The sequence below is a fragment of the Apteryx mantelli genome, chromosome 3 (genome assembly GCF_036417845.1).
Source record: "Apteryx mantelli isolate bAptMan1 chromosome 3, bAptMan1.hap1, whole genome shotgun sequence".
NCBI lineage: Eukaryota > Metazoa > Chordata > Aves > Apterygiformes > Apterygidae > Apteryx > Apteryx mantelli.
Window position 1 is genome coordinate 93,600,269 of NC_089980.1, and position 15,558 is coordinate 93,615,826.

The following is a 15,558-nucleotide window of genomic DNA, read 5'->3' on the forward strand; positions in this document are numbered from 1 at the left end:
AGAATTGCAGCATTCTGTGTTGTGAAATACTCACTGAGGTCGTCCAGTTAGCGTAAAAGGACACTAGTGAGGCATTTATAGTTTCATTCACCATTATCTTTACCACTCGGAAGTCAAAGCAACTTTTCTCCCATTTAACAAAATTTGTGTTGCTTTGTTTTATCAGACCTATTATGCCACATTAATTGTAGGCATAAATTCAGCTAACTCTGCAGCCTTCACTGCTGGGCTGCTTGCTCTAGAAAACTTGATAAATAAGCATTGGAAAAAGACCTCTGAGAGAGGGGAAGACATTCAGAAAATAGTTATTTGGGTGGCTTATGGCAAGTGGCATAGCTGAAAGATCGCAAAATAGCTTGGAGCTGCCTTTCAGAACATTGAAAAATTCTTTCAAAATAAAATGAATTGATGGTCTCAGAATAGGTATCTGTTTAGATATCTATCATTAGAATAGCAAACAGCCGTGTTAAGCAACTTATATGCTAAAGCATGTGTCTGAGCAAGGCAAAAATCAAGATATTAACTTGGGTTTATATCTATATTAGCTCCTAGTTAGTTTGCTCTCCCTCAGACATCAAAAAGCCAACAACCTAAATGTCAGTTGGGAACAAGCTTTGATTTATACTGTATCATTAAATGCACTGTGTATATGCTGTTCATCACCATTGCATTGAAATGTCTACTCTGAGACTCAACGTGAAACCAAGGTAAGAGTTCCAGACACCTGCGCAGGAGGAGGTCTGGGCTCACTCCTCTGGGAGGAGAAGGGAGAGTGAGCCCAGGAGAGCTTGAGAGAAGCTTGAGTATATGCACACACTGTATTTTGGCTTTGAATTTGAAGTTAATTTTTTGTAAATGAAAATTCTGTACATGTGTATAGTATGTTTCATATTCGAATACTAAATCTGGAGCTGAGTAGGAAGTAACATTTTTCATTTTGCAGGAAACTGAACTGTTCTCTTGCTTCTTCTCTTCCAAAACCGGCAGGAGGTGGGGATTAACTTTCCATAAAGTGGTACTTTGGAAGTATCAAAACTTCATTTTGATTTAATGTTGCAGGTTTTAGTCTTATCTTTGACAGTTTTGTTGTGTGAATCCATACAAGAAGTTAAAATGAAAAAGGACGATATTTTGAAAGAACCACAGGACTTTTTTTTTAATTTACACAGATTCATTTCAGGGAGTTATTGTTTCCCACTCTACTTGAAAGTGCTTAGTCAATTTTAATTACATCACTTGAGTGCAGGTGTTTATGGCTGTTAAAGGAAGCCCCAGTTAAATCAACACTAATTTTTAGATTTCATTGTTCAAGTGCATTTTCTCTCAGTCTCTAAACTGAGGGAGATTTTGTGTTGAGGATTTTTTGTTATGTCCTAAAGTGAATGTTTATCTGTATGTTTTTTTCAGTATTTGTTTTGGTTAATGTTTCTTTAAAAAGGAAAACGAAGCATGATAGGAGAAGGGGATACTTCCTAATTTCTGCATGTGAGATAAGACATTACAAAAATACACAGAGTGGTGCTGGTGAGAAGAGCTGGTGATTATTCTGAAACTGGGATAATTCAATTTGTTAAATTTTTGCATTTCAGATTTGACTCTGGCATAGAACAAAGATGCACTGAAAGTTTTGCAGCAAGAAAGAGATTACTTCATAAAAGATCTGTAAATGTTGAGCTTTTTATCTAGTTGCATAGTCCAGCTTGGGAGAGGATATAAGGTAGAACACAAAACCGTAGTTTTTAGAGCAGGGAGCAGAGGAATAAATGTAGCCCAGTTCAAGGACTGGGGAAACTGGACCATGGTATAATTTTTCACATACTCTGCAAATGTGCCACCAGCTAAAAAACAAATCCAGAGAAGAAAGAGGATGCCAGTCTAGACTTCGGATCAACAAATGTGCAGATGTTGTGAAGGGAAATATATAAACATAGTGTTTACATATATATCACTGTTTAAATTAGCATGGGTAAAGAAACTTCTAATTTGAAAGTTTCCTGTCACTTTCATATGTTGATCTGCTTTTCCTTTCTTGTTTAATATGCTGTCAAATTGAGAAGGCAGTGCAATCCTATTTAATAGTTGATCAGTGATTTGAGAAGTTACTTTTAAGCGAAAGGATTTACTTTTCTTTGAGTTGGAACATCTTTTATTATTCCTTTGCAGTTTTCCCGTAACATTTCAAGTGCTGTATGATCATCTATGACTTTTCTTTTTGTATTTTAATATAGCTCATCCAGTTGATTTTGAGTCACCTTACAGTACCAGACCTGTGTAGACTAGCACAAACTTGTAAGCTACTATATCAACATTGCTGTGATCCTCTACAGTACATTCATCTCAGTTTACAACCTTACTGGGCAAGGATTAATGACACATCTCTGGAATACCTACAGTCTCGCTGCACTCTCATCCAGTGGCTGAATTTATCTTGGACTGGAAACAGGGGAGCCATCTCTGTTTCTGGATTTAGCAGGTCAGTGCTAAATGTACAGAAGTGTTTTGGCGAGCTCTGTGTGTAGAGTGGCTGCTCAGTAGTTTGTTGCTAAGTGTCTGAAATCTAATAAGATGTAAAAGACAAAATTCTTTGATTTACCATAAAGGATGTGATTTTTATGATGTAGGAAAAAAATCCCAGCTAAAACAGTAAGAGATACTAGATACAGCAGCAGCAGTCTGTTTTAATATATAGAATTTGCATATGCCAAATTGCCTGTGGCTGAAAGGCTTCTTCCAGGGGGAGCAGTGTTTTGCTTTCTTCCGAGATTCCGAAAGACTCCAGCTGGAACTAAGCTACGGAAAATCCATCTTACAAAGAAAACATTTGAAGAGTTGTCCTGTGCATAGATGAGTCATCAATGGGACTGTATTAGAATGGCTGCAGTAATAAATGATTAAAGTGCATGCTTAAAAGGTACAGGCCCTAAGTAATCACTGGAGTGCAATGTAAATGCAAATACTTTCATAAAAATGATTTAAAACATTAGTCCTGTTGGGAAACAAGGGGGTTGCATGCACATCTTCACACTGAGATGAAAATATGACTATGCTGTAGGTCATTAAAACAGCAAATTCACAGGGATTCTTCTCTGTATAACAGCCATGTTCTCTGCTTGCTTAATGTATCATTTCTTGCTTCTTTGCTCATTTGCATTAGTTAAACAGCGTCTATCAGTGCATTTCACTTAAAGACTGGTGTTTCAACTAGGAGATAATCAGCAGTGGCAGGTGAAAGCTGAACTTGACAGATAAGAAACAGAAATGCTTAATCTAATGTATCTTAAAAATGAGTTGTCTTAAATTTCCTTCATTTCTTGAATGAAAAGATTAAAAAGTACTCAAATATCTTATTTCCTTTGGTGCCCTGGGGAAGTAAATTAACTTGAGGAAATACTCCATTAGGATGAGAATGCTTTTTCCCTTTTTTCCCGACCTTCCAGTATAATCCAAGATCCCTCTGCTCTTTTATGTCTGTATGGCGGAAAAAGGAGATAGATATGACCTAGTTGAATGGGGTACAAAAGTTTCTCTAAAACTTGAATTTTTAGATACAGTATGCTGAAAATGAATTCTAAATTCAGGCTTGCATATTTAACTCTGAAATCATCAAGTTTTTGATTTCTGATGCTTAACTATTAAGTGTTTTTGGAAACTTGATGTTTGTGCATGTTCATGTGAATTTTCTCATTTTCATGGTTTTTTTGAACATGCAGTATTACTAAAAAAACTTGTCTTTAAATGAATGTCCAAGTTCAGAGGATTATAAACTTTGCAGTTCTTGCATTTCTGACTTCCAGTTAGTTGAAAACATCTTTATTGCTGAATATTTTTTGACTTCGCTACTGAATTGGTATCAGCAGTTATTTGTGATCAGCATTTCTAAAATAATAAATATTCATAGCTTGTTTATTAATAATCTCTGAATAAACATGGTCAGCTTATGTTCATTATAGTGAACAATATTTATAACAGCTTTGAAGGGGGGAAGGATGTGTTCTCAGACCTTGAGACAATTGTTAAATTATGTGTATTTCTAGGAAAAAGTAATCCTTGGAAGAGGTACAAGCAGTCTGGGAATGAGAGATGCAGTTCTATCATTTTTGAAACAAAGATGTGAGCTAAATTTTTTAGGTGTGACTTCTACTCAGAATTTTCAGTTTTCAGTCTAAACCTGTCCCTTATGACATGGTCTGGTTTTTTTGAAAGTTTTCTTTTTCATTATATGGAAGTGACTTTGAAACTTTGTTCTGTAAAAGTGTCTTTTTTTTAATGTTTATAAAAGCAGAAAAAAGGTAAAATTCCCAAACACAAATTTTTCTTCTTTAGACATTATTCATCAGCGTGTTTGGCAAGTTTGCTGGCCTCCAGAAATGAAAATGTGCTTCTCATTTACTCTTTAAATATCTATTAATGCAGGAGATGTATGAGACGAACTCTTTCCTTTCAAAAGCATTTATATAACTTTCTCCAGGAAAATGACTTCCAGGTAAGAGATATTGTTCCTCAGAAGGAGAAATCTGTCAAATACTGTTTTATTTTTAATGTTCGCAGCTATCATTTAGCTATTTAGCTTGAGAGTGTAGCTAACAGAGGCAGCGAACAGACGCAGCAGTTTGCACAGCACTTCATGCAGAAGGGCGCATGAAGGCAGCTTTGTTTCTGATCCCTCCAGTGTATGCTTCAAGCATGGTTGTGACGCCGCAGAGCACATTCCCCAGTGGCTGTTGGAGTTGCTGTGTCAGAGGCTGGGACCCAGACCGACCCTCTGACAGTAGATGCAGCTCTACAGGTCTCAGGCTGCAGGGAGTGCTTGGGGCCTCTCCGGGAGGCCTGGGCTGGCAGTTAGCTCTCCTGCAGGAGGTGTGCTGCTGTTGACGAGCTGTGTCGTCAGGTAAGGGAGTTACAGGAGGAGGTCAGTAGGCTGTGCAGCATCCGAGAAGATGAGCAAGAGATAGACAGGGTATTCTCGGAGACTGTACAGCTTCAGGAGTCTCAAGCCCACACAGCAGTGAAGTTCCTGGAGGGCTCTGTGCTGTGTGAAATGGCGCATCATAACACTGTAGAAGGCTGCTGGAAGCTGATCACTGCTCATAGGAGGAGAAAGGCTCCTACTCCTCCCGAAGACTTGCATTTGAAGAACAGGTTTAGTGCCCTCCAAGATAAGGAGGAGATGGGCATGGCTGCAAGGGAAATAACTGGGACAACAGACCCTGTGCCTTGCTGGAACACCCGGAATAAGCGGCGGGTGATTGTTGTTGGGGACTCCCTGCTGCAGGGGACGGAGGCATCTATCTGCTGACCTGACCTCATGTCTAGAGAGGTTTGTTGCCTGCCAGGGGCTTGCATACGAGATGTCATAGACTGCCAAGGCTTGTCCAATCATCAGACTATTACCCACTGCTGCTCTTCCATGTGGGCACTAATGACACCAAGGGCAAACCGGAAACCATCAAGCAGGATTTCAGAGCTCTGGGGATGGTGGTCAAGGGTCTGGGAGCCCAGGTCATCTTCTCCTCAATCCTGCCAGTGAGGGGGATGGATGAGAGGGGGAGGAGACAGACTTTCCAAGTTAACGACCGGCTGTGCCGCTGGTGTTGGCAACAGGGTTTTGGTTTCTACAACCATGGGACCCTGTTTGAAGATTGACAACTGATGGTGAGAGATGGGATCCACCTCGCTAAGCGGGGCACGTGTGTCTTTGCCAACAGGTTGGCCAACCTGGTAAGGAGGGCTTTAAACTAGAAAAGATGGGGGAAGGGGAGAGTTATAGTGACAGGGTAGTTGGCAAAAGACAGCTCAAGTTGGGATGCCTCCAGCAGGTGCATGCAGCCAGGGAAGTGCGCATGGGATGTGGCTATGGAGGATCCTCTTTTACCCCTCCTGGGAAACCTGCATGCTTGATTACCTCTCTGAAATGCCTGTACACCAACGCACACAGCACGGGGAACAAACAGGAAGAACTAGAGATGTGTGTGCGGTCACAGGGCCATGAGCTCATTGCCATTACAGAGACATGGTGGGATAGCTCGCATGACTGGAGTGCTGTCATGGATGGCTACGTGCTTTTTAGGAAAGACAGGCCAGGAAAGTGAGGTGGTGGAGTTGCTCTTTATGTGAGAGAGCAACTGGAATGCATCGAGCTCTGCCTAGGGGTGGATGAAGAGCAAGTCGAGAGCTTATGGGTAAGGATTAAAGGGCAGGCTAGCATGAGTGACACTGTTGTGGGTGTTTACTACAGGCCACCTGATCAGGAAGAGGAAGTCAATGAGGCCTTCTACAGACAGCTGGAAGTAGCCTCACGATCCCAGGCCCTGGTTCTCATGGGGGACTTCAACCACCCCGATATCTGCTGGAAAGACAACACAGCTAGGCACAAACAGTCCAGGAGGTTCCTGCAGAGCATTGGTGACAACTTCTTGACGCAGGTGGTGGAGGAGCCAGCAAGGAGAGGTGTGCTGCTGGACCTCGTACTAACAAACAAAGAAGGACTGGTGGAAGATGTGAAGGTTGGGGGCAGCCTTGGCTGCAGTGACCATGAGATGGTGGAGTTCAGGATCCTGCGAGGAGGCAGCAGGGCACTAAGCAGGATCGCAACCCTGGAGTTTAGGAGAGCAAACTTTGGCCTCTTCAGGGACCTACTTGGAGGAATCCCATGGGTGAGGGCCCTAGAAGGAAGGGGTGTTCAAGAGAGCTGGTTAATATTCAAACATCACCTCCTCCAGGCTCAAGAGCAGTGCATCCCTATGAGTAGGAAGTCAAGCAAAGGAGGTAGGAGACCTGCATGGATGAGCAAGGAGCTCCTGGCAAAACTCAACCAGAAGAAGGAAGTATACAGAAAGTGGAAAGGGGAACAGGCCACTTGGGAGGAATATAGGAACATTGTCAGAGTATGCAGGGATGTGACGAGGAAGGCTAAGGCCCGTTTGGAATTAAATCTGGTGAGAGATGGACAGCAAGAAGGGCTTCTTCAAATACATCAGTAGCAAGAGGAAGACTAGGGAAAATGTGGGCCCTTTGCTGAATGGGGTGGGTGCCCTGGTGACAAAGGATGCAGAGAAGGCAGAGTTACTGAATGCCTTCTTTGCTTCAGTCTTTACTGCTCAGGCCAGCCCCCAGGAACCCCAGACCCTGGAGGCAAGAGAGAAAGTCTGGAGAAAGGAAGACTTTCCCTTGGTCGAGGAGGATTGGGTTAGAGATCATTTAAGCAAACTTGACACCCACAAATCCATGGGCCCTGATGGGATGCACCCACGAGTGCTGAGGGAGCTGGCAGATGTCATTGCTAAGCCACTCTCCATCATCTTTGAAAGGTCATGGAGAGCAGGAGAGGTGCCTGAAGACTGGAAGAAAGCCAGTGTCACCCCAGTCTTCAAGAAGGGCAAGAAGGAGGACCCAGGGAAGTACAGGCCAGTCAGCCTCACCTGCATTCCTGGAAAGGTGATGGAGCAGCTCATCCTGGAGGCCATCTCCAAGCACGTGGAGGACAAGAAAGTGATCAGGAGTAGTCAGCATGGCTTCACCAAGGGGAAATCATGCCTAACCAATCTGATAGCCTTCTATGATGGAATGACTGGCTGGGTAGGTGAGGGGAGAGCAGTGGATGTTGTCTACCTAGACTTCAGCAAGGCTTTTGACACTGTCTCCCATAACATCCTCATAGACAAGCTCAGGAATTGTAGGCTAGATGAGTGGACAGTGAGGTGGATTGAGAACTGGCTGAATGGCAGAGCTCAGAGGGTTGTGATCAGCGGCGCAGAGTCTAGTTGGAGGCCTGTAGCTAGCGGTGTCCCCCAGGGGTCAGTACTGGGTCCAGTCTTGTTCAACTTCTTCATCAGTGACCTGGATGAAGGGACAGAGTGCACACTCAGCAAGTTTGCTGACGATACAAAACTGGGAGGAGTGGTGGATACCCCAGAGGGCTGTGCTGCCATTCAGAGAGACCTGGACAGGCTGGAGAGGTGGGCGGAGAGGAACCTCATGAAGTTCAACAAAGGGAAGTGCAGGGTTCTGCACCTGGGGAGGAATAACCCCATGCACCAGTACAGGTTGGGGGTTGACCTGCTGGAAAGCAGCTGTGCGGAGAAGGACCTGGGAGTGCTGGTGGACACCAAGTTAACCATGAGGCAGCAATGTGGCCTTGTGGCCAAGAAGGCCAATGGTATCCTGGGGTGCATCAGGAAGAGTGTTGCCAGCAGGTCAAGGGAGGTGATTCTCCCCCTCTACTCAGCCCTGGTGAGGCCACATCTGGAGTACTGCGTCCAGTTCTGGGCTCCCCAGTACAAGAGGGATGTGGCACTACTGGAGCAAGTCCAGCGAAGGGCCACAAAGATGATTAGGGGGCTGGAGCATCTCTCTTATGAGGAAAGGCTGAGAGAGCTGGGCCTGTTTAGCCTGGAGAAGAGAAGGCTGAGAGGAGATCTTATCAATGTGTACAAGTATCTGAAGGGAGGGTGTCAAGAGGATGGAGCCAGACTCTTTTCAGTGGCACCCAGCGACAGGACGCGAGGCAACGGGCACAAACTGAAACACAGACAGTTCCATCTGAACATGAGGAAATACTTTTTCACTGTGAGGGTGACAGAGCCCTGGAACAGGTTGCCCAGAGAGGTTGTGGAGTCTCCTTCTCTGGAGATATTCAAAACGCGCCTGGATGCAATCCTGTGCAATGTGCTCTAGGTGACCCTGCTTGAGCAGGGGGTTGGACTAGATGATTTCCAGAGGTCCCTTCCAACCCCAACCATTCTGTGATCATTAACATGGCACTATTAAGTGGATATTAGAACACCTGGGACATGGTGTCCTGAAGTCCCACAGGTATTCCTTTTGGACTTCTAGACATTTCTCATCTGGCCTGCGTTTTGGGTGGTCTTAAGCAAAACGGAGTTTCCAAAGAATGGAGGTACTTTGACTTTCCTAAGAATTCTACTTTACACTTAAATTTTCTTTGTCGTTTACTTCTCAGAATATGAATATTGCAGAGGAGATGTCAGCTAGGCAGGCTGCATTGCTAGTTTTATCAGTTATCTGTTGATATTGACTTACTGACAGAAGTGGATGAGACTTTCAGATTGTAAGTGACTGTTGCAAAAAATGGAGTATTTGAATGGGGCTGTCTGTATCCATATGTAACAGTAATGAGCACATGCCACTACATTTACTAGTGTAAAATCTTCTCTTGTTGCCTACTGCTTGAGTCTTTCTAAATCAATTTATTGCTTTCTCTTTCTCCTCTCTTTGACTACACCCTGGTCTTGCTAATCTCTATGCTTTCTGGTCATGGTTGATATGCAGAGGAAATGTCTGATAAGGCAGTGAAGCATTCCCATGAATACCAAGCTGTGCCTTTTATTTTGTATTTGTTGGTGAAAAAGTCATCTTGTAACTTGAGGCTTAGTTGAAACTAGCTTAAATTGCTTGTTCCTATACTTGTAGTTTATCAATTTTGTGATAAGTTGCTGCATGAAGAACCATGGAGGGCTCATCAAACCAGTCACATGAGAGGGCAGAGAATCCTGCCTAGGAGTTGTAACAGTTCAAAGGGCTCCATTACATTCTTTTTTAAAGGCCTATCTAAATTTGACAATTTGAGAGGAGAGGAAAAAAAAAAAAGGTCATTTTGTAAATGAAAGTTGAAATAACTTCATAAACACCAGAAATTATTCCTGTATAAAAACAGCATCTAATATAAAAGAGCTAACCTTTATAATTTAGATTGAACCAGAAGTATACTGAAAAGTGAAAAACACTCAAAATGAGTATTTGAGCAGTCTCAAGTGTCTGGAATGAAAAGTGATGGGGAATAAACAAAGATTGCACAGAAGGCATTACGTAAACAAAACTGTTCTCCTGGCATTAGAGGTCTGCTGAATTTCTTCATGCAGTGGGAATAGCAGCATGAGAGGATAGGAGAAGTGAAGCAAGTTGACTGGAGGTATACTAAATATCAGGATACTGAATAAATGCTCTGAAGTTTAAAGAGCTAAAGGATGCTGACAGTTTAAAACTGAGTTGTGCATACAGATTTCTTTACATCACTAAAAATGTTTTTAAGCTTGTTTAAACTGTTTTGCTTTAAATATCTGAAGTATTAGGATTTTTGTTTACTCTTAATGTTTTATAGTATGAAAACAAATTAATAGAATTTCACTTTCAGGTTAGTGATGCAGTGTTTACATTTGAAGCATGTCAAGGAATATTTCTTTAACAATTTTGTTAAAATTTGAAGGCTTTGGTCACTGCTTAACAGAGGTGTGTTTTGACAATGTTTAACTTAGTGGACAAATTTTAAATGGAAACGGTGAGAGTTTGCTATAAATATATATAAATAAAGGAAGGTCATAGAAGTTACGGAAACATGCATCAAATGTTCAGTCACAGAAAACAGTAATGTAGTACCTTGAAAGGGGTTCTCAGTTTAAAAATCATTTCTGCCTCTTGATTTCCACAGTTTTTAGTAAAACCTAGGAGTACTGTAACTGAAGGAAGGATTAGGTAATATGTTTTTTGCATGTTGTTTGTATTGAAATTTCTTAATCTGTATTCAGAAAATCAGAAGATCAGATACTTGGTTAGTCTCCCTATTTGCAAATAATGTCAGATTGGCTGACAAAAAAAGTTTAATACGTGATAGAGTTAGGAAATAATGTTGCAACATTATAGCAACAATTAGACAAGCTTGGAGGAGGGGAAGGTGATTGCCTTTTAAAAACAAAACAGGTCGTACTCAGTTGCACTCTCATGCATGTGTACTCACAAGCACCAAGGTGGCAGAGATGGGTGCGTGCACAAGAAATGTGTCCGGCATGTGCAGTCTCGCCATCCGGGGCCACCTCTGAGGCTTCAGAATTTACCCTCAGTCCTTCGTCTCCCAGTCTGGGTGTCCTGGGAAAGTGCATGTACGTGTGTTCGAGGATCTCAATGACCTGCTAATCTAGGTGCCATCAACACATGCCATTCTTACAGCCGTTGTATTGCCATTTGTTCCTTCTGGTGCTTCCACACCTGTATGTTCCCATTTGTTTTCAGTTCATGCCAATGCTAAAATTTTTGTTACAGTTCTCTATACTAGATGCTGCTACTGTTGTGTAACACAGCAGCCCTGAAAAGAAAAATATTGTGAATATAAAAATGACTTTAAGAAAACCATAGTAAAATATGATTCCATAAGTTAAATCTTGTTGTTTTAAATGGCATAAACTTACTTACACCAATGTTCCTTTTGTTACTCAGATCTCTGCTGTAAAGCTGGTGTATCATATTACGATTCAGAGTTAATCAGGTGCTCAAACTTTTTTATATGAACTCAACTCTCAGTGCAGAGACCCTGATCTCAGAAATGGAGCATCCCATGAATAGAAGTATCAAAAGCCCTGCCATGCAAATACCCAGTCATCACAACTTTGGAAACTAAACAGAACAGAAAACAACTCACTGACTGAAAGAAGGAAGAACAGACTAGTCTTCCAGTGTTGGGGGGAGGTGGAACAGAAGAGTGAATTAAGCTTAAAGTTATATGGAGCATTAGGGATTGGTTTTATTCAGATATGTAAACCCTCCATGTGTAAGGTAAGCAGATTGTCTCCTTATTATGAAGACTTGAAGGGAAAATACAGTAAGCTGCAGGGATGCCTTGGAGTGTTGCCTTGGAGTAGTAATACAAGATTTAACTGCAAAATTGGTTGGGCTTATAAAGTCCTCTGCCAAGTCTCCACGAGTAGTAATACAGATAAAACTACAGTAAGAAAGAGAAGGCTTTAAGATCTTGGAAGTGAAATGAGGAAGAATAAAGTCCAAGTGTTTTTTGACATTATTCTTGGCTGGTTGCATGCTAAGGAAGGGGGGAGGCCTGAGAAGCTGGAGGGAGGGTGCAGTTGGCTTGAAGCCGAATGAAACTTCTGTTTTCATAAAGTGTTAGTAAGTGTTCTAGGAGGGACACACCAAGGAGGACCAGGCAAATGAGGCAACCTATACCTGTCAGATATAGAGGTAATGTCCCTGTTTTGGATGCTAGCATAAGTTAACAGTACAAGGGAAAGAGCTAAAGAAACAATCTGTCCACTTTTTTGCATTCTCAGACACCGAAGTTCAGTGGTCTGTGTCAGTAGCTACAAAATGAGTAGCTGAACTTCTCATTGAAAATAGATTTGATGAATTGGCATGACTGAAATCTGTTGGGATGATTGCACTGAAGGAATGTAAAATGAGGTAGCTAAGTGTGTTTAGGAAGGGTATGAGGGAGAACTGGGCTGTCATCCTTGCTTGTGTAGTTTTCAGTAACTTTGAAATGTAGGATACTGAGTAAGTGGGGAGCATTGTGCTAACAGTGAAATCTAGGTTTTGGATTGAGTGGGGTTCTGTTAAAAACGACTGAATCCAGTTCATTGTATTCAGTGTTGTCTTAAGCATGTGTCTAAAAGTATTTTGAGAATTTTGGGGGGAGGTCTCACAGAGCCACTTCTGACATGGAAAGTGCTGTCTCTTGTACTTTGATATTTCAGTTTTGGATCTTCTTTGTCTCACAGGATGTGCTTGCAATACAGGCATTAATTATGAGATTGGAAAATACTAATTGACTAGTGACCCGGTGATCATGAGTGATTTAACATCTGTATGAGCAAATAGAAGAGTCCAAACTACTAATGGATGTATTTGATGTTCCAGAAGGACTAAATTATTTCCCAAAGCTGAGGAGAAAAAATGAACAGCAGTTTCTGAGAGGACAGAAGTAAGCAGAAAGTGATGGAGAGAGTAATGTTGTGGGGTTTTTTTTGTTTGTTTTTGTTTGTTTGTTTTAAGACTGCAATACTGTAGTGTAGAATGAGGGTGAGCTTAGGTAAAGGCCTGTTCTGGTGCCTAGCCAAAAAAAAACCCCCAAAAAACCCCAACCCAACCTGTGTTCAGATTCTTTTAGGCTGTTTAGTTAATCGTATTTCATGACAGAAATATGAAGGGATAAAGGGAAATCACTTGAGAAATTGTGTATTATTAAAAAAAAAAGATAATAAAAGCAAAATTAAAGTGATGGAGGACTATGCACAAAGGAGAAACTATAAAAAGGAGCCAGGCAGTCCTAGCTTTTGTTGTAATTGTTTATTTTTAAATGGGCTAAGTTAGAGCCATGTATCCAGTGTCTGTTAAAACTCAGTAGTATGGAGGCAATGCCATGTTTGCTCTGAAAGCGTGAGAGCATGTATGCTCCCTTGCCATGTGGCTTTGGAAATCTTTGTAGAAAGAAGTTAGCAAAAACCTCTTTTGAGCAGCCTATTAAATGCAAACGGAGCTGGATATCTTGATGTCTCGGAGAACTCTGCACTTTTGGCTAAGTTATTCTGCCCTGTTCTGGTTGTTGACTTCCTCAAATTTCTCCTCCTGAAATCTGTTCATCTCTTTACTTCATGCCTGTCAGTTCATTCCTGTACCCTGCTGTGTGTCCCTTGTCCCCCTTCCCTTTCTCTCTATTTGATGTCTTCTAAATAACCTCTTCCAAAAAAGGAGCAAAACTGTGAAGAATAAATGCAGTGCTCCTTGCTGTTGCTATGTTTGCTCTGCCTGTGTGTTTTAAGTGTAGTAAATTTAAATAAAAAGTTATGAAGGTAATAACTCTTCAGATTGTGCCTGGAGTTATTCTCCAATCTAGGGGTTTAACTGAGGTTTTTCTCTGACCTGATGATATTAACTTTTAGTAGGCCTAGAATGAGAAAAGTGTTTATGTATACCAATATTTATAATGGCCAAGCCCTGTTAAGTTATATGGTGGTTAACCTAACTTCCATTATTTTAATGGAATAGTTCATAAAATATTTATCCGTTAGCAAATCAAAAGCTAGGGGTATAATAAATGGCAATGGACATTGTTTTATGGAAAATATCACCGCTTAAACAAACCTGATAATAATTTGTTGATGAAAGAAGCTGTGTGAACGTAAGGTTCAGTATTGTTAAAGCACTCATTAAATAGAGGAATTGACTAATTGGTCATCATCAATGAATCTGTATCTCTCTACTCAGATTTTCAGAGGATTTCTATCCTGTGTTTCTCCGATAGTGTTGTATTAGTTTTAAACTAACAGTCTAATGTTCAAATACCCAGTGTTAATTCTTGTGAGTTCCCCGTTTTAGCTGTGGCATTGTCATAAGAAAGCTTATCAGTCTGACAGGTGAATTCACTGTATCCAGTAGGAAAACAAAAGATGGGTGCTTGGTGTCTGGTAAACTCTGGTTTTACAAGGTAAAATAGCTTCTAAAGAGAGACTGCAGATTTACACAAAAACAATGGAAAAGGAGATTGGAGGCAGTACCCAACTGAACCCACATGTCTCTGGGGCCATGTCTCTACTTTCATATCTCGGAGCCTCTCTTTCTTTCTGTTACCATAGACTCATAGAGATGTGAGATGTTAGGAACTGCTGAACGTCATCTAGTCCAAGCTCCCACTTGAAGTGTCACTGTACCCAGTGCTAGATGAGGTCAGTCATGGCTGTGTTTAGGTGACTCTTGAAAACCTCCAGGGATGGAGGTTCCATCCTAAAATCTCCTTGCCTCTCCCTGTTGTTTAGGAATCATGTAACGGAAGTAAGGCATAGTGGGGTGGGTAATTTGCAGGACAGAAGGAATAAAGGTGATGATGAGTGGCAAGTATGACTTCACAGAATAGTTGGAGTTGGAAGGAACTTTTAGAGATCATCTGGTCCAACCTCTCTGCTCAAGCAGGGTCATCTAGAGCAGGTTGCCCAGGATCATGTCCAGTCATGCTTTGAATATCTCCAAGGATGGAGACTCCGCAACCTCTCTGGGCAAGTCCCCTTTCTGAGACTTGAGTGAGGAAAGAGGAGTAATGAAAAAATAAGGAAAGGAGAAGGTTTGGAGGCTTGGATCTTGACAGGCAGGGACTTCAAATCCTTCATTACTATTTAGTGTCATTAAGGTATGCCTCCCTTTCTCTTTCCTAAGTTTTAACAAGAGCAAAATCTTGGTAGGGCTAGCATCTATTTAATTGTAGGAGTAGGAGCTTTTGTGGAAGTGAAAGACTCTTGTCTTTTTGGCATTTCTGTTGTATCATTTGAACCCGAGAAACAATATTAACTTTGAGGTGAATGTGTGAGACCCTGAAGCTGCCTTTTCTGGCTTTTGTAGGATAGCAGAACTGAAAATAGAGCAGATGGGAATTTTTTTCATGATAAACTAATTCATGCCCTCTCACAAGTACCTCCAGTATTCTAGGAAGTAATGAGGGGAACTGATTGCAGCCTGTGAATTAGGACCTTATTTTTTTTCTATTGGAGAAACTTTTGAAATAGAGTATAACAAAATCACTGCGAGTGTTTTTCCCCCCCCCATTAAATATCAAACTTGCAAGGCTACTGATTAATTTACATTTTGAAGGTTATCTTTGCAATGAAAAGGACTATAAGCTTATATGTTTTTAATGAAAGTTTAGATTAGATGTAATAGAGCTTGAAGTTCTGACACTAAATCTCTAACAGAGTTGTAATTTGTGTAGAGACCATCACAGTTTCTATGTATTTGGATAGTCTGTCTTCTAAGAGCTTAATTTGTTTAATT

At 41.4% G+C, this 15,558-nt stretch overlaps 1 protein-coding gene across 9 annotated transcripts in view; it reads left to right on the top strand.

Moving 5' to 3' along the window:
- The window catches only part of FBXL4 (F-box and leucine rich repeat protein 4), a 66,148-nt gene that overhangs the window by 21,663 nt on the left and 28,927 nt on the right, over nt 1–15,558 (top strand). For all 9 annotated transcript variants that reach the window (XM_067293939.1, XM_067293940.1, XM_067293938.1 and 6 more), the window contains one exon: nt 2,229–2,473. In XM_067293939.1, the coding sequence (XP_067150040.1) occupies nt 2,229–2,473 (245 nt within the window). The remainder of the gene's footprint in view (nt 1–2,228; nt 2,474–15,558) is intronic.